Source organism: Calliopsis andreniformis, chromosome 9, assembly GCF_051401765.1.
Source record: "Calliopsis andreniformis isolate RMS-2024a chromosome 9, iyCalAndr_principal, whole genome shotgun sequence".
Taxonomy (NCBI): domain Eukaryota; kingdom Metazoa; phylum Arthropoda; class Insecta; order Hymenoptera; family Andrenidae; genus Calliopsis; species Calliopsis andreniformis.
In genome coordinates this window covers 10,053,277-10,073,184 of record NC_135070.1, presented here as the reverse complement: position 1 = coordinate 10,073,184, position 19,908 = coordinate 10,053,277, and the positions used below count along the sequence as shown (strand labels likewise).

Below are 19,908 nucleotides of genomic sequence, written 5' to 3'. Positions count from 1 at the left end.
TACAATAGTATTTTACATTTTAAGAATTACAATACTTTTGAATAACTTCATATTGTTGGGTTTCATCGAAAACTTCTGTGCCAGGGGTAGTACACACGACAACAAATGTAAAAAGAACACGTTATTTTTTATTTTCTTTTTATCGATTACTTTCCATGCTCAAGTCTCACTCAGAAGATAACCTGTCAAAGGGTTAACTAGCCCGTGGTAGAATTTCAATTTACGCCTCAGTACAGAATACGAGAAGAATATAAACATAATTTCTAAATTTTATGCAGAAACAAACTATTCTCATCTTACAAGGAAGAAATACCTGCTTGAGTACTATGCTATTACAGAGTCTTCAAAAAGTATAAATCAATACAGAAACAAAAGCTGCAAAATATTCAACATCTCTGTTGCCACTTTTAGCGCGAACTGTAAAGGGACTCGGCGCGCAAATAAATTGAATTATGAACGTTGATAGTCGAGAAAGGCATTAATTAATCGTCCACCAGGTTCATTCTCTCCGCGCATACCACGAGCCCGCGTGACGCGGCCTTTTCTCGAAGAAAAGCCGTCAGCCAGGTGAGAAGCGGGTTTAACGATCGACCCCGAGTCGAGAGGCGGCTCGGAGCGGACAGGCCGCACGACAGAATATGCACTTCACGCATCCTGTCAAGTACACTTCTGCCTCTCGTCTCCCCTCTGGCCACCCTCCTCTCCCGCTTTCCGTTCAATTCCCTTCTGTTAGCCAGCCTGCGCGAAGACTACGGTGTTGGCCTAGCTGTGCAAACACGAGCGCGTGCAAATGCCCGCTCGCCTGTCCAGCTATCGAGCAACGCCGTTCCAGCCTCGACCGAGTCGCGATTACGCCCGATGAATGGGAAGGTTCGAGGCATAAATTAAAACGCGAGCCCCGAGGCGAGGCTCGAGTGTTACGCTTCGAGTTTTATCGAATTCCTCGGCGACCGATGTCGGATCCTTTCTCTCGCGACTGGTTTCAGGGAAGCCTGTTGTCGGATCTGAACGCACCTCCGTCCGCGCGTTCATTCCTTCTTCGCGAAGAATATTATAAGAGGGATTACGCGAGGAACAGAGATTATTCTCGTTTACGAAGAATATTTCTGTACAAGCTCCGTTGCTTTTGAATTCGATGCTTATGTGCCTATTGTGTTTCGTGTAATTATTGCAATTCATTGCGTGAAGCTGTAATATGTACATATGTTTGAAAGGTTGATACGAAGGGAAATAATACAAGCGGGGAATAACTGGAAGCCACGCATAATTAAAAATGTAGACGTAATCTCGCGATAAATTCTTGCAATTAGTTCTTGTGTCACTTAGAACGCGTACATGTACAATCAATTGATATATCCCTGTGATCTTATATTCATTCTAAGGTAAATTATTCATATACATGCTACAACAAAAGATTAAGAAGAAACTGAGTTCAATTCAATAGTAAAAGAATAAAAACTGAATAAATAGGTGTAGCGCTCCTGAGTTTCCACGCCCAAGTAGATTAAGAGCGTTCGTGGTCAGACGTCACCGAAACTAACTTCTCCATTCACCGCCAAGTTGAAATCTCAAATAAAGAGTTTCATCTCACATTTCTAATTAATATTTACACGTATAATCGCCTCACTCGCAAATACACCTCATCGTTAACACTATATCACTACTTTTGATTCATGAACATCTGAATTCGCGAGGTCTCGCGTCTTCAAATAGAATCGATATATTTTCTTCACTCAAAGGTCACGAAACAGCATGTCGAATTGAACGTGAATATCGCACGCAATTGCGGGGGTGTTTCGAGCAGTTGACTCGGTTCATTGCCGCAACGAGAGTCAAGCTAGTTGACGCGGCCAGAAGCGGAGGAGGAACGCGCAACGAGGTCGAAGAGAGGAGACAAGAGCGCGAGAGGGACACGAGGAACGGAACGGTCGCGATTATTGCAAGATTTATTGCTCCTCTTCGTTTCGTCTGCTCTCGAGAGGGCCGAGGAGAAACGAAGCAACGTGACCGCCGCTTGCTTGAGCGCGCCTGCTCCTCTCCTCCTTTCTTTTTTCCACGTTAACGCATCAACTTTTCTTCTTTGGAATCGTTTCACGTTCATGGAAATCATTAACGCTTGTCTAGACGTCTACTACGTCGTTACGACGATTATTTACGGAATCGTTGACGATTAGGATGGATCCTTGCGACGATCTCCTTCGATCAACGAAGATCGTTTTTAGTTAGAAGTCAGGTGAGTACATACAAGTAGCCACTAGGTTCCAAGTATATCTAGTTTCTTGGAACACATACCAACACAGAAATCGAATAAACTTAACGTTACATAATTTTTTTAAACTTTTTTTATGTACTTAACTCTGATGAAAAATCCTGAAGAATTCTTTTTCTTTAAAAATAGCAATCTGTTCAGCGGAATCATGTGTTCTGTGAAGTTTGTAATCGCGTGGGTGGCTTGATAGATTACCCTTTGATAATAAATACAGAGTAGAAGAACAATATGGTATTATGTAACTGTTGTCGGAAATAACGACAATGAATCCTAGGTTCGCAATAATCAAGAATCGCGTTCGTTAGAAACACCTTGGACTCGATTTTTAACGAGCCTCCTTCGCTATCGATTCCGAGGAAACGTAGTTTGTGATCGAACAGTCGCGGAAAAACACCGAACCGTTCTCTCCTCTTCTCTGCTTCGTACTGTGCAGAAGTGGGAAAAGACAATACCTGTAATAAGAGGCGAGAGATAACAGGTATCGTTACGGAAAAGAATCGTATTTCACCTGGGCGACTGATTCTCTTCCTTTTTCTTCTTTTCACTCCCTCTACTCTTTTATCCATGCTACGTTACGTAAAAATTTTACGTCAAACGAACATTAATTGCGTCACGATTCTCCTCGTACTTGACGAGACGAAAATAAGCCCAAGAAAGGAGAAACTGACGCAGTGAAAGAAAAATCTTATTCGCATGATTCACATTATTTGAGGTAATACGATTTGTAGTTACTTAATTGAAGAATTCTTTGAATAGATTCTGTGTATTTACTAAACTATTATGTTACATAGTCGATAGCAAATCGATAGTCGCATTTTTTGAAATATATGGAATAAAAGATAAAAGATTTATAACTATGGCAAAACTGGGATACGTTTCTAAATAAGACTATTCAAAGAACAGAACAATTACATTCGAAAACAGGTAATCATGAAGCATTACCAAAAAATTCTGACTCACTGCACGTTACATATTACCTGGCATCGCACATTACATCACACCTCCCTCGATTTCTCTTGGAAAACACTTTCATAAACCACGGAGCCCTGAATCATAATTCACGAACCGTAAACAATGATAGGAAAAGCTTCAATCGAATACAACAATGCTACAATCGCTGTGCAAACACTGTGTCGTACTATCCTAAATGTACCACCAGTCTAGTCTATCAATACTGATAATACATTTACGATAACTACAAACAGAATATACCATCAAGAGGAAAACACGAAGATATAATAGAAAATTAATTGAGAAGGAAGATTGTTCTAATTCTCACAAGATGCAACATCACGCAAAGTGACATAACAATGGTGCCTAAGAGGTTTCGCAGATTCCAACAGCTGGTGGTATCACGCAAATTAACGAGACACGATAGAAACGAGGCTCTAAGCTTAGACAGCATTCGATTCGCGTCCTGTTAGGTCGGCAGGGTGTTTCCAATGACGCGTATTGCGCCTTCGAAGGCATTGCGCGCACAAGGCTGTCTCTTGCCTCGTGTCTCGCGGGCACAATGTAACCCATTGTGTTCCTCTCCATCGCTCCTTGTCAAACCAATCGCGGGTTTCGCAAGCCTCGAAGCCCGTTATCACACCGCTTCAACCGAAGCTCGACGATTCAGACAACCGCAAGTATATGTACCTACACACAGGTTAAACACGAGGTACGTGAAGAAGACAGAGTTCCTTTTGACACGTTCATAAAAGTTGTTCATCTTCGGGAAATTGTTCGATCGAAGAGGGGGAAACGATTGCTATGGGCGAGGCGAAACATTTTTATCGGGGTGGTAATTTTTCGCAACGTGAAGAACAAGGGAAATGAGCTGAACTTTCTGTGAAACGGCGATGGAAATTGAAGGGTGTATATATCGTGGGTTCTGATTTAAGATTCTTTTGGATGAGAATCTTTAGAAGGAAGTTAAAAATGTGCTGTATATTCCAAACGCTTCTAGTTGCATTACTACTTTTTAAAATGTATTTGTAACTCAGTTTAAAAATATACTACTTGTAACCCATTTTAAAATATACTACTTTGTTGGAACCAATTTTAAAATATACTACTTCTTTCTAACCCATTTTAAAGTATACTACTTGTAATCCATTTACAAGTTTGAAAATTTGCCATACCAAACACGCTGCTTAAAAAATGAGATGAGTAATATTTTTCGATTTTACAAAAGATATCGAAAGGCATGCGTGTGTTCGATGGTGGACACCGATCCATAATGTCGAACAGGTTAATCAAATTCTGAAAAATTCTCAAAAATTCTGCCTGTCGAGGTATCACAGTCCCGTTAATTGAGCAATACGCAAAGACTTACGCTATATATCAGCTTGAAGAATTACATCTCTTAATTCACCACGCCTACTTTACTCTCTTTAATCACCAATAGCACAGGGAGTGGCTTACCTGGAACAGAAAAAATATGAAGGTTAATTATACTATCGATTAAACACACACGAAAATTATACTCGAGTCATTGACCACTTTTTTAGAAACTAGAAATTTCTTAACTTCTAACTCTCGCAATCCCTTTTAATTAAACGAATCCTTCTTGCAAATTCTCTACTCGCAATAAAGATCAATCTCATAACAGAGCTTAACTTTTATCCAAAAAAAATCTTAATTCCCTCGAATCAGCAATTACCGACACGATAAAACACCCCATTTCTGAATGAAGTATCCAGGTAATAAATATAACCCTTCCTAAATTATCCAAACTTTTTGCCCGCGAGCCTCTTAAATCTCCGATTCGCGACGCGCGAGATCGCGATTTATTCGCGGCGGGGGGACGATAGGGAAGGATAAAGAGGCCGTGATGAGCGTGATCAGCGATCTCGCGCGATTGTAAACACGCCAGCGTGCGTAAGGCACGCTCTCTCGTACGCACGCACACGGTTCAGGCCCGTATGTGGCACAAGGATGCGGCTCGTCTGGGTCATTACTGTATCACGCTCCTTTGGTCCGAGCAGCGACTCTCTCGCTCGTGTGCGTGCACGCGCTCCAGATCGCTCTTTGGCCTGGCTGCGCGATGCATAATAATCGTGACAAGTGGCCTGGGGTGGGGAAGACGAGGGGTGTGCGCGATGCAATTTCTCTCTCGAAAGTACCAACGGTTGCGAAGCGTCGAGTGTGTGTCCCTGACACCTCGAATCGAGATTTATGCGAGTCCGGGAGTGTTGGTCGGTTCATTGTTCGCTCGAACGAATCGTTCACTGTGACTCTGCGTCGATGTTGGGGAGCTGAGATTTTATCGACTGCCATTGGACTGTACGAGATGATTCGAGTCATCGAACATTTCGATGCTGCGCGAGATGAATAATCTCGTATTGGGAAATCTCCAAAGATGCTTAACTTGAAATGACCATTTGGGGTTTAGGAAGATATCGAACTATAAATCAAGCGTAAATGTAAATATATTATTTGAGGGAGTTATTACCTAGGAATGTAAAATAATTGTAACACTTTTAAGTGAAGTTTTGTATGTGCTTATGATTTTAAAAAATATACCAAGTATTCAATAAAAGATCTTGGAATTTTAAAAAAATTGAACCGCGAAAATATAATGCAAATATTTAAAATTCTTCGCTTCTAAAAAAAAAATTAATCTCGTTCCTCCCCTCGAAAGTTCCATGGAATGTTCTTACATGTACGATATTGGCTTTTCTCACCATCTCTCCTTAAGTTCAGAAAACCAACGAAGGGAGAATTCTACGGCAAAGGAATTCCAAGGAATACGGAGAAAAAGGAAAGGGAATATCTTGCTACCTTTGCCCGATATTTCCGCGAGAATGTCTCCGCGGGACGATAGCTGAGGGATGTACCCACCAGCTGCGTGAGACTTGAAGGAAACCAGCCAAGTGAAAAGAGTAGAATTCGCCGATTAGACATCGCGCATCCCCCCGTGCACGACTCCGAATTCGTCTAAAGGGGCGAGAGAGCAGGAGGGGAGCGAGGAGACAAGACGAGGAAGAGCAAAAACCTAAGGAGGGGGAACTCCGAAAGCGAGTGCCTGTCTCCCATATCCACGAAGGCAAAAAGGCATAAATAACGCGATCCTTCGTTTCCTTCCGACGAAAGGGAGGAGACGCGACACGCAATTCTACGGGGTGGTTCAATGTCGTCTTGCAAAAAGGATCTTGTCAACGTTTTTTCGAATGGTAAAAAATAGTCCGTAGAGTGTGAAGAAACAACTGACACAAATTGATGAACACTTTCCGAAGATCTGTTACTAGCTACAACCCTAAGCTGTACGACGAGTTTACTTGGCTTCTTGTTAACGTTATTGAAAGATATTTCAGGAAAAACTTGGGCATACAAAATAAAATATAAGAAATAAAAACATAGATCTGTTCTTTCTTATAAAGTAACCATGGAATCTTTGGTTAATTCATGACTGTTAACCAGCATGTTCTTTCATAGCAAGATTCTTCTATAAAAGTTTCCCAAAAAATAAACTTAGAAACATCTTCGAGTTATAAAAAATTTATAGTGAGAGAAGCTGAATACTCAACAAGCAGTAATATTTCGATAAACCTGTAGAATATGTCAGAAACCTTGGAAAAAATATTTTAAATATCCTGTATAAAGGTTATACAGAGTACCGAGAGAATGTTTTCGAATAAAGAACCACCCCTTCAGTTGCCTCCCTCGTTCCTCGTCTTCATTCGTCGCTGGCACAGCGAGCACAACGATAAATCAATCGCGAGATGGCTAAACGCTCACAGGATACTATCTTTTCTCTTTCTCTCGTGACAAGAAATACGCACCCTCCTCTTTATCTCTGCTCGTGACCGATATTAACTTTTCTTCCATGGTGGCAGAAGAAGTTTAGTGAACAGAACAGGGGAAAAAATTACATACTCCCGAATATTGCTGTACCATGGTATTGTATACGAATAATTATTCCGTTGACACTGGTGTCCTCCTTTCAGCGGTTTTAGGAACAAATATTTGCTCCACTTCCCAGCCTCCTCGCGCAACTGTTTTATTCGGTTCGTCGTATCCCCGCGAACGCGAGAAATTTGCATTTTAATTGCGACCAGCGCGAAAGAGATGGCTGGAATACTGAAGACTGAAGGAAAAGGAAGGACCAGCTGCCTTGTTATTCCTCACCCCTGGGGGATAGGGTGTAAAACCCCGTCGATGAAGAAAGACATTACCGTTGTCTCGTGAGGTTTCATTCTTGGAAGAAGTATTTATATTGCAAGTGCCTCGAGAGCTCTATAATGGTCCAACGTAAAAATATTTGTGAGCGAAATTTGTAGATGATTTAGAGGAATATTATGTGCCTTGGATCCTTAAGGGACTAATGTTTCTTTATTGTATACTTAGTCACTGTACAATATCTCCTTGAATCCTTTTTGTTAGGGAGGATTGATAAAATAATTTCTGAAGATAAGCAAAAAGAACCTGACATAAGTACATCTTTTTTCTCTACTTATTTTATCTTTCTGAAGAATAAATGGTGTAGCTACAGTAGAACCTTGTTTAACTAGGTATCAATTATGCATGACATTCCTTATTCAGGGTTACTGGAGTTCGGTCTTACGACAATAGCAGTGCAGCAAAGTACTGAGACTTGAATTATTATTTAATAGAATAATCGACTAAAATTAATAGAATTAACTATCAGAAGTGTACTTCATGTTTTGCTTCCTATGCTAAGCCAGTTAATCGAGGGCCTATTGCACAATCTTCATACTATCTTCTCAGTTCTGGTGACCATCGATGGTCATTTTAGACCGCTACCATGGAGACAGCGCACCCACTGTGAACTGAAGTACATCCCACGCACGAATTATTTGTCCCATTGTGCGGCACGTGACATGTTAAAATACGCAAGAAATATACAGAAAGTCATCCCCCGACCATTACCCTAATTGTAATTCAACGTAGCGAAATTTCTTTCATAAATCTTCACCCGAAGTACCAGGTGCGTAGAATCCTTGATAAAGCTCACGGTCCCTCGCATCTCGTGCTCCCTCAGTATCATTTGAAAACACCATCCTCTCTCAGGAAGACGAAACTCGAGAAGTTTGTCCCTCCACCATCGATCAACCCTTGCTCTTTTTACAAATCGCGCTTCGTTATTATTTTCCCGAGGGCCGAGGAGCTGCAATGAACACAACTCCGAGATTTACGGCCGCGTAAATTAGCCGAAACGGAGTTTCCGCGGTGGTCTCTGGTCCCTGTTCGTCGAGGCTCGCGGAATTTCTACCCTTTTGGGAGCCTGCACGGAGAACGAGAGGACGAGAAAAGAGAGATCGAGTGGCAAGGTTAAACTCTCCCTTCTCTCTCGCTCCTCTCACCCTCCAATCCTCGTCTCTTTCTCTCGTCGCCTTGTTCTCGAGTATCGCGAAGTGCCAGGCAATTTGTCCTTCGACAAATTAATTTCTTAAAATATGTAGCCTGGCCCGTTGTTGCAGGCAGCTTTATTGCGCGAATGCTTTATGATCCTGTATTTTTTTCGTCGTTCCCTCACGCCGACAGCCCCCGCCGCCCTCTCTCACCCCCTTCTTTCTCAGCGTCCCTCGGAGTTTCTTCTCCGCTCGCAACGGGTCGCGTAATTAAAAGTTCCCGGGGCCACGAATGCCACTGGGAATATTTTAGTCGGTCGTGCGCGGAGAAGTACGAAGGAATGTCGAGTCTCCCTTATCGGTACCATTCGTTGTCGCGGGGGTTATTGGAAGTTCCGCGTCGTCCTACCACGCTGTTGGAATTCGAAGGAATAATCGTGGGAGTGATTACGCTGCTACGTTTGAATACTTGAGAGGCTCAATGGGCAATTGAATTGTAAATGCAGCGAGGATTAAATCCTGTTCTATTCTGATTTGCCGAGTATTGTTAACATTCTTCGAACAAGCGTGAAAAGCTTGACAAATATCCAGGGAATTATTTTCTTGATTAGATGGTGATAGCTACGAGTGTAGTTTTCTTCTACAGAAAACCGAGTTTTAAAGTAGAATTCATGCAGAAGATTGAGGATCAAGCAGAGGCTGGAAGAAAGCCTACTATTATTGGATCAAAATCCTGACATTTCAGGATCGATCGAGAAGAAAATGAGAAGGGGAGAAAGCTCGTGGTCAACCTGGCGAATCGCAATCGCAATCGACAACGGTACCTACACGCGCGACCCACAACTGCATTCGGTATGCAACTGGGTCGCTCGTAAATACGCGCCACGGTGACACGTTGGCAGATCTCCTTTAACGAGCCGCGATTGACCGAGAACACGTCGAGGAACGAGGCGATAACTTTGCGTGTCCTTCGTCGTTACGTCCCGTGAAGCGATCAAACACGCCCCCATGTGTTCCTGACGAAGCGGAAGACACAGGGAGTGTGCTACATGGTCTCGAGAAACGCCTCGTTTCAAATCGTTTTGCTGAGTGCGTCTGTTCGAGACAAACTTCGTTATAAATTATTCGAGATGGTACAATTTCCAGGAATAAAATTAAATGCATTCTAAGTGCATTGCTGTAAGCGTGTTAAAAATCAACATTATTCTCTCTTTCCTGTTACACTTTCCTAAATGACATCCTTTTAAATAGATCGGTATGTATACTATTTTAAGAGTATAGCTCATGAAGAACAGAACTAGGTCTTTTTTTTAAAATATTTATTAAAAGTCTGACAGAAATTAAAATTTGGTACCTATTAATTATCACTACACATTACAATTTCAACAAAATGTGTTTTTTAAGAAAAGATTGCACGTTCTATAAGGAGTAAGTCAACAAAGTGTAACAAGCTTCTTTTCTCAGTAACTAATAGACATCAACTTCAGGTACTTTTAATTAAATGGTGGAGGAGAGTTAATCCGTCACAGTGCACAATAAATTTTTCTGAAGCAACCGCTGAGAGGAAAAAAGATTCTATGTAGCTTAAATTTGTTCTAAATGGAAAGTAGTATCAATATTTTCTGTTATTCCCATAGCTCTTATATCAAACTGAATAAGATTAACTGAATTACTCACACCATTTTCGAATTCTGTATACTTCAAGCTACCCTACAAACTAATTTCCTAAAGAAATCGATCTCTAACACTGCGTCACCCTGTTAAAAAGAATACACAAATAGCATAACTTTAAAGATCAAATGAAAATAATTAGAAGAACGTGACGCGAGTCTAAAAGCCCTTCTTCATAATCACACTCGCTGTCTAATAGTACCAACAAGAAAAAGAGAAATGAAAAGGATCTCATCGCGCAACGAGAACCCCCATGAAGGAGGGAAAAACGAGGAAAGAGAAGCTGGTGCTGATCGACGTTTCCATTCACGATAAAGCTCGACACGCTGAAACGCGTCCATTGATGTCACGCGCGTGCACAGTAGCTTCTTTCTCCCCGTCGTCCGCAACGGTGATAAAAGGATTCCGTAAAGACTGGTCTAAACAGCGATCTCCATTGACGTCGACCTTCTACGGGTTCTCCTCTCCGCCCAGGGAGAGCTAGAGCCTCGCACAGAGCAGATAGTAGATGCACGATAGTCGGATGGGCCCGCGTGTGTATGCACAGCGTGCACGCAAACACACAGACGCGACCGCAGACCGAGCCTGATACGCGTTTATTTCTGCAGTCGCCTTATTTACGGAGCCCGATAACGAGAGACCTCGGTGGAAACGAGAAAATAGTTGGCGATCCGGATGCTAGGCAGATCGTAGCAGATAGAAATTAATTAATTGCACGCGAGACACTCTACTTCCTTACTTCTGCTAAATCAAGAGGTACGAGTGTTTTGGAGCTTCTGTGGTAGCTATTAGTTAGCGTGTATCATTCAGAAAAATGGTGAACAATGTTACCATATAGAGTATCTTAAGGAAGGATCTGGATTTCTTTAATTTTAGTAGTTGGGGTAGATAGTTGATACTAGATTACTGTACATAAAATTAAAAAGGCTTTCAAACTTTCACTGGGAGAAAAAGGATAATTCTTTCTATAGTGGAATTTACCTGTTCACTGGTTGAAGTTGCTGCTCAGGTAGTTCAACTTCCATGCACGTAGTACTCGGGTATGCACATAATAATCACTTGCTGGGAGAATGTCTTACACCAATTCTCAAGGAATTATGAATTAATTATTACACTAAAGCTACATGACACGTACAATAATGAAACACGTTATTCGATAAAGTTTATGTATGAGAAAAAGAAATAAGAATGTAAGAATTATAAAAAGAACAAATTTTACACACCACTGTACATCATTCAAACACCAAGCTGTCACAGATCTGCTTGCTTCTACAACCAACACAAGACTACGAGACTGTTTCCGTCTTTCAAAGGACCTGGTACCTGGTTTGACAATCGAAGTACACAAAAAATTTAGGACAGCAAGAATATTCAGTCTGCGCATGCCTAGACTTTCGATTCTGTTTTTACACATAACTATCGACAGAATATCGTCAAAAAATTGTCAATATAGTTAACCTTCCTATAACGCAATTAATTCGTCATTTTGTGTGCCCATAAATGATATCATATAGGAAACAAAGATCAGTTCTTCTAAAATCTAGTGTGTGAACATTCAAAAGACTCATTAGAGGATTAAACTCGAATTAGTGTAAATCAGAATAATTCCTACCGCGTTACACGGAAAAGAGAGGAATTCCTCATTAATTTCAACCGTGAAAGCGTACATATTATAGAGACATCGCGTTTCCAGACTACCACCCGTCGCAATTTCTGTTTCGCGTTGCATGGAAACAGCGTTATGAGAGTACCAACCACGTTATAAGCTGGGTTTACTGTATAATTTCCTCGGATGCATACAAAGCAAACTTCTCGTGCAGCCAGTGCCAAAGCTCAATTTCCACGGTCTATAAAAATACCCTGTGAATGATGGGAAGAGATTAGAGCCCGCGACACGGTGACCTGTCCTCCTTTCGCGACAAAGTCACGATTATCATCGTCATCAGAAGGGGGGCGGGCGGCGGCTCGCGAAGCTGTGCGTGGCCTGACGAGCGACGAAGCCGCGAGAAAGGAAGGGCAGAACGAGAACACCGTGCAAAAAGCGCGCATTTCGGCTTTCGTCGGCTCGAGCGAGTCGACGATACCGAGGAGAGGACAGAGGCCGTTGGCCCCTCGGTGCAATGGTGCAGTGTGCAATCGAGGTGGGAGGGAACGATGAAACAGACACGGTTGCATCGAGACACCGCTCTCGCATCTGCGGCGACGGCTCTCGCGCCAGCCGATCCTCGCGCGGAACCTAGAAGCGCGTGGATTTAGACGAGGCTGAAACGAGCGCAAACGCGGCCAAACTGAGAGAAGTCTATGTTTGATACTTGACCCCATTGTTAACCCTTGAATGTTTATCCCGAGTGAGACTCAGGCAGGACTAGACACGTCAATAAAAATTAAATAAAAAATAGAATATTGTATTCTTTTTCAATCTGTTTCAATGTGGAGAAGTATTTTAAAGAATTAAAAACTTATATTTCTCTACCAAAATTTGTGATTTTATTCAACTGCTGAAGGTTTATGTGAGAATCGGTATCAGGGACATTTTTCTCAGGATTAGGTTGGGTTCGCTGAAATATCTAGAGGTTTGAGAATATGTCAGAATTTTTGAGAATTTCGAGCATTTGTGTTTTTTTCCTTTAATATGATTGTTATCTTGTATTTTTATCTTTGTGAAAGTAATGTATCAAATAAGTGAAATACCCAGTATCTATAATGACTTAAAATTTTAGTCGTCCCGATACATGATTCGGGTTTTCGATATCCTCAGGAATCCCGAGATTCTGAATTCACGAGATACTTTTAGGGATCTTGACCTGATCTATTCTGACCCATTCCAAATATCGGATATCCAACATTTTTGGAATCTCGCGCAGTGGAATCTTTAGTCAGCTACCGTAAAATTTTTAGATTCCAAAGTGCTTCACATCCTCGCGTCTTTATGGGAACGGGTAACAGACGATAAAAGAACTGATAAAACTATGAAGCAAAAGTACTGAATATGAGATCTCTTCCACGAAATTAGGTACGACGAAAATGTTAAAGCAAGCACTAGAAATTCCCCTGCTTCCGCGGCGGTTCCTCGTAACGTAAATTTCAAAAAGAAAATCCAGCGAATTCTGTATGGGAAAAAATGCAATTTTCTGCAAACACGAACGTTACGTAGTATAATAAAATGGTTCAGCGATGGAATCGTACCACGTCAGCGCGGCACGCACAGAGAGTCGCCCTCCTGGTGCAGCCAGGACGAGGATGGAAACTCGATGTTCATGAAATATACAACAGACGAGGCTCTCTCTTTCTGTGGAACGAGCGGCTTCGGAACTGGCTCTCGGGTAATCGACTGGTCCAGCACCCGAGGGACACTGCAAAAGGACACACCCGAGGGGCAGCCACCAGCGTCGCGGATCGAAGCTACTTAACGCTCATCTTCGTAGATTTTCTCCAGTGAACGAAGAAAATTACCTTAAATTGAGGTATTTTTGCGAGCACAGCCAGTGGTTAAGAGAGAGTTTCAAATTGATACTTCCAAGTAATTAGGTAAAAATAACTCGGAGACTTTTTCTTATTTTTAATGCAGCCAATATCTATAATAATGATCTAGAGATACACTATCTGTGCTATATTATGAAAAAAAAAAAAATCTCAGATGAAGTTTCGTAAAGGTACCTGGTACGTAATTTAATATCTACAATTTAATGCAATGTAATTTGCACTGGAAAAATGAAAACAGCTACGTAGCGGGACACACAAGGTCTATTACCTTGCCCTAATTAATTTTTGCGCCGTTCGAGAATCGATTTAAACGGTGCCCAAGGAGAGGCGAAAAAGGAAATCATGCCTGCAAGTGCTCCAACGTCGAAGCAGTCGCTTTCTACTCATTTACTTTCCGCCAGCTCGAAGAAGCGACCGAACGACGATCGAACAGTGTCGAAAGTCGGCGGCGAGCACGCATCGCGAACCTGTCCCTCGTTACGGGGCCTGTTCTCGTGAAATACTGCGCGTGCACGCGGCTTTCTTTTCAGGGGACGCGTCATAAATCGTTGGAACGTGGAAAAACGCGTCGAGAGACTCCATGGAAAAGAACAACGACAATAGTTCATTAAAATTTCTCGTTAAACCTTTGAAGATGAATCTGAGCAGCAAGCAAATATTTTTTAAAATCGATATTTTTCGATTCAAAATTATATTGCATATATCTGCACTATCTTTATTAATTATTCCTTTTATAGTGTCTGGATTTGCGACTTTTCTTTCAAGTGTTCACACAATAACCAGATACGTGTAAATGCTTGTTAGACTTTCATTTAAAATGTAAATTGATCTTCAAAATTTTCTAGCCACCTCGCCAGAAGTTTGACTTATCACGAAATAACCCCTCGTTCTTGCTAGCTCGCGTGAAAAAACTTGTCTAGTGCCCTCGCTCCTTCATCGAAGACTGTTTCTTGCGAGGCTGCTGTTCTCACACGAGTCTTCCGCCTTCATCGACCAATTTTCGAGGACAAAGAGAACGCTGCTTCGATCGATCCCCAGCAACCTTAAAAATACAGATCCGTTTCGTGTTCAAGAACGAAGTTCAGTCCAATGATTACTGCAATAACAGATCTTAGGGACCAAGTTCCTCGCGAATCGTGCAAGTAACACAAAGCTGAAGGAAGATAACTCCGTGTAGGCAGCTGAACGCGAGGTCGCCACGATCGACCCTGACGAGAGGCTTCACAGCAGCATCCATTATTAGAACACCGATACGAGCAGCTACTACGCTTCATAAATATAAATTTGAATGCATAATCGATGAAAGCGAACGCCTACCGAGCGATGGCAACTGCATGACAAATGTACGAGAGTCGGCTGTGGAGGGGGTCCATCGTCATCGACCGACGATCGACGACAGAGAGAACAGCAACATGAATCTCGATTCGGTGCACGATGTCTCGTCTTGTCTCCTGCCGCCCAGTGCATTATCGTTTGGCAGAAAAATTAACGCGGATTGAAGACCTGAGTCATCGTTGAATGCTCTCGACGAGAGGAAGAAAAAAATTCTAGGAGCAATTCTAGGAGCAATTCTAGGAGCAATTCTAGAAAGTCTCGATGGCCGAGTTTCGTTCTTGAACTTGGTAATGAGTGCTACCAGTGACGTAGGACGTGCAAGGTCACAGAGAAAGGATAAAGTAGATGTTAACGTAGAGTGTCGTCACCTATTCTGATCAACGAGTAGTAGTAGTCAATCAAGCTCTCATTGATCAGCCTTTGGACGATGTTCTCCGATTAGCACGTCACAGGTCAACGACCATGAAAGAACGCGTCCGAGGCGTTTTCGCTCGAATACAGAGTAGCTTTCGTTATAAATAACTCGTCACACGCTAATCTCGCTGATTTTTCATATGAAACAGGCGGAGCTTGGCTCACAGGCGCATCATTGTTGACTCGAGACTGCTCCAAGGGCAAGGGGCGCAACGGAGATGCATTGTGCGTGGCGGTGCATAACCGAGCTGCATAATCTCGTGTTCAAGTTTAGTATGCGTCCTCTCCCTCCACTTCTCTCCTTCTGCGTGTCGTGCATCCGAGTTCTCGAGCGAAATTCGTTTCTCTGGAAGTTGTGGATGTTTTGAAGTGTGTTTTACGCTTTTGTTTAGAAAATACTGAACTCTGTTTCTTTTTATTAAAATGATTGAAAGAAGTTGGTGTGCTTCTTGGATTAAATTTGGATTATAGTTTATTTTAGGAAAAATTGATCACTTGAATTATGGATAATGCATTTGTATCCTGTTTTTAGTAGTAAAGAAATTGCAGCAGAACAACGCCATACGAAGATACATTTATTTCCAATCAAAATTGGTTTCAAAATTTACGTCGTAAATACACAGTTACTACGACTTCTAAAATACCTTCACAATTTTTAAAATTATCTAAAGGCACATAATATCACAAAATAAAATATTTTTAGCGCCATCATGTTCTTAATTTCCTTATTATAATAATTTACAATATGAAATTACATTCCTTGATTTACAAAATCAGAAACTCGTGTTATACATCGTAGACACCCACACCACAAGATGTGCTTTACGTATCTCATAGTGCAACAAAACATATGGTGGCTATTCCTATATAAAAAAATCTAGGAATGTGTAAAAAAAGGGTTCTATGAATACGTAAAAAGTTCTAGAAATGCATTTGTAAGTCATGTGATTATTTGTGAATTTTCTTCTTTGCTGCTTTAGTCCGACGCCCCAAATTCCTTCTGAATTTCGGCGAAGGTCTTTCCCTTGGTCTCGACCATGCAGAATACCACGAAGACCGTGCTCAAAGCACAAATTATTGCAAAGAAGAACATCAGAGAACCAGTTCCTATTGCATCGATTAGGCTCGAGAAGGACACCGTTACGACGAATGCCAACAACCAATTGAACAAAGCTGCACCGGAGGATGCCTTTCCCTTCAGATGCGGTGCAAAGATCTCGCCCAGGTAGGCCCAGGGAATGGGACCTATTCGAAAAAATTCGTCAGACTTTTAAAATTTTTTAGAAAAATTGATCCCTCGAGTGTCTACTTCTCAATCGCTAAAAAGATTCACTACATAGTAAATTGAAACTGGAAAAGGAAAGCTACCCCCTATTGTTTCATATTGAATTAGAATTGGTTTGAATTTTCTGTAAATTATAAGTGAACCCAAGGGATTCACTGTTTCAAAAAACTCAACACAATTTTAAAACGAAAAAATATTTATGTTTAAATATAGCTATATATAATATTCTGTCGCTACTAACCAACGCCAAAGCAGAAGGCAAGGATATATAAACAGGAAGAAGTGAGTGGTAGCCAATTTAGCGCAGCGGTCATCTCCGAATTGTGTTCTTTCAAATAAAAGAAGCTTCCTAGGGCTACCAGACACACGCACATCCCGATCAGGGACATTATCATAAGGACCCTCCGACCTAACTATAGAAACAATTTAGAGCAGAATCTAGAAAACTGTCGTAGCATAAATATATAACACTGCGCTCGTTGTCAATATTATCGGATATTTTCCAAAATACATGTACGTAATAAAAATATGAAACAAAATTTATTTTCCAAGAAAACAACTAGCTTCTTTGCTAATTTAAAAAAACTAAGTGGAACTAGTTGTAACACCAGCGGACAGTTTCTCCATTTTCATTTAGAAAACCTCGAAATATAAATTGGTAAACGAGCACAATGTTCAGTTACAGACAGGTAATTGTGTGTTAGGGAAGAAGGTAACCTGATCTATCAACGCGGCTGCAGCAGTACAGGAAATCACTTGGACCAACCCGAAGATTACCATCTGTACCAAAGGATTTATATCGACACCAGTCTCCATGAAGATCGTCTCGGCGTAAAAGACGATAGCGTTGATTCCACTGAACTGCTGCGCGAACATCAATCCGAATGCAAGTGCTAACGCCTTCAATGCTGGTTTCTCCAGGAATGATCGAAACGTGACTACATGCTGGCTGCTCTCTTCTATTTGTGCCTGTTCAAAAATGATAGAAGTTCGCGTAATTAGAGGACGCGTCGAGGATACGTAATTTGACGTTATTCGAGTTGGAAAGATGGCTGTCCTCCTACTGTGCTGCTCTACTTACGAGGAGAGCTCCTCAAGTGTAACACTTTTTAGCGAGTCTTTGTCAGTTTGTGGAGTATGCCACACGCCAAATACACCAGTAGAAGATCGATTAACCAAAATTTCTGTTATTTAGAATTGCGCATATTAGGTATAACGATAGAAATGTACCATAGAACATCGATAGAAACTTAAACATTGAAATAATAATAGTTTCCTGAAGAAAGTAAAATTAAATATGAAAAGGATGTTTCAGATTTGCATCTAGTGGTACATATTTCGGATAATCGAGGTCCTACTGTAATTCCTTTTCAAGCTTGAAAATTTTTTAACTCTCAATACCCAATTAGAATTTTTCAATCAAGTAGAGTACACGAAACAATTTTAGTTGTTTAATATTTCGTATACTACTAGGAATATTTCGTAAACTATTGGACATTCCTTCGAAAATACGATACTGGTGTTTAGGGCTAGACAAGTTTTACAATTTGATAAAGGACTCGTTAAAAAATGTGTGTTGCACTAGGAGAATTACAACTGTGTGTTTTATATTCTACTCGTTAGGGAACGTCGAACCATGAATGGAATAAAATCGAAGCACTAACTTTAAACGCGGCTATCTCTGGTTCAATGTCGTAATCAGGCCCACGGAAGAAACGCATGCTCTTCCTCGCATCCTCCTCTTGGTTCTTAGCCATGTAATACAGAGGACTCTCTGGCATGAATATCATTATAGCTGTGAAGGCGAGAGGCCCGATGCTGCAGAGAACAGAGGTCCAAACAACACTCGCCGTGAAACCACAGCAAAATGCGTACAGAATCCCGATTACAAGCAACAATTGGAAGAAGACTCCCAGACGACCTGGTGAAGAGTATCAAGATCCTCTGTGAATGTATAGTGGGAGCACAAAAAATACGATTGTTTCGCGAATAGTTCGCAAATTTTTGAGACAGTCTCGTATTTACTATTCTATATTTCAATACGTCTCTTTCTTTTCCAAAATTCGACAAATATGTGTATTGCAGAGACGCGTGTGACCTCGAAAATAGCGAGTATCACAATGGTTGACTCAAGAACATCGAGATTTCCGAAAATTTCGACAATTAGAATCCTTTGGAATTAGTTTGAAATAAAATATTGTATCATTTTTATTTGGTGCATCATTTTTTACCTATGTTCTTTCATAATTTTATGACATGTAGGATTCGAAAACACTTAGAACATCGAAAATGTGAGATAAAGGTCACTGTCTTCGAAAAATAGCTGTTCTAAAGTGTGATGCAGATATGTCAAGATTTCAGGACATCCTCGAGCTACTTTCATCACGAGTCTGACCAGAACTGAAGAAAAATTCTTCACCCAATGGGATCCGAAATTTTCACAGTTCTTGCTTATTTCTAATATATATTCTAAACGAAGCACGAGACCACTTCCATCGATTCACCGTACCTCTGATTTCCTTTTCGCAGATTTCTGCAGTGTACATGGGCGCTATGACGCAGAACATGCCACCGCAGGCGCCAGTGAGCAATCTCCCAGTGACCACCAGAGGCACCGTGGTGAGGGCGAAAATAATGCACAACCAGCCAAGCATGAATGCAGGAACCAGCGACAGCATCGTCCCTTTTCTGCCGATCCTGTCGATCAGGAAGGGCAAGACAAACAAGCCTTCGGCCGCGCCCAATGGATACGCCGATGCCACCACGTTCGTCGAGAAAATGTCATAGCCATAAACACTCTTCAGCAATTCGACGCAGGGCGCGCTCCAACCGATGCCACATCCCAACGAGAAGCCTCCCATGCACGCTACGAAAGTATTGTTAATTCAATCAACCAGGACGTGATCGCTCGTGAGATGAGTCTACAGGAGCTCGTCAGCGAGAACCGATTCGCATTTTCTGGCCATCAAGCCAGAATCTGTTCGCTCAATTGCCGCTAGGTTAAAGTCATTACAGGTCTATCGTTCTCATTTGCGATCACAGACTGCGACGGAATTAGGAAAAGAAGAGAGAACCTGCTGTTGCAGCGACGTACTGCGGAAACCTCCTCTTGAAGAGATTTTTAAAGTCCTCATGGTCTGCCTCCGCCATTT

At 41.6% G+C, this 19,908-nt stretch overlaps 2 protein-coding genes across 2 annotated transcripts in view; both read right to left on the bottom strand.

Annotated features, from left to right (window-relative positions):
• The window catches only part of LOC143183247 (headcase protein-like), a 160,513-nt gene that overhangs the window by 53,514 nt on the left and 87,091 nt on the right, over nt 1-19,908 (bottom strand). The gene's annotated exons all lie outside the window — the stretch shown is intronic.
• On the bottom strand, nt 16,087-19,906 carry LOC143183248 (facilitated trehalose transporter Tret1-like). Its single transcript, XM_076384759.1, has 6 exons — nt 19,831-19,906; nt 19,266-19,622; nt 18,421-18,677; nt 17,474-17,725; nt 16,998-17,169; nt 16,087-16,716 (listed from the first exon to the last, which is right to left on the bottom strand). The coding sequence occupies exons 1-6, from the start codon at nt 19,904-19,906 to the stop codon at nt 16,448-16,450; spliced, it is 1,383 nt and encodes a 460-aa protein (XP_076240874.1). The 3' UTR covers nt 16,087-16,447.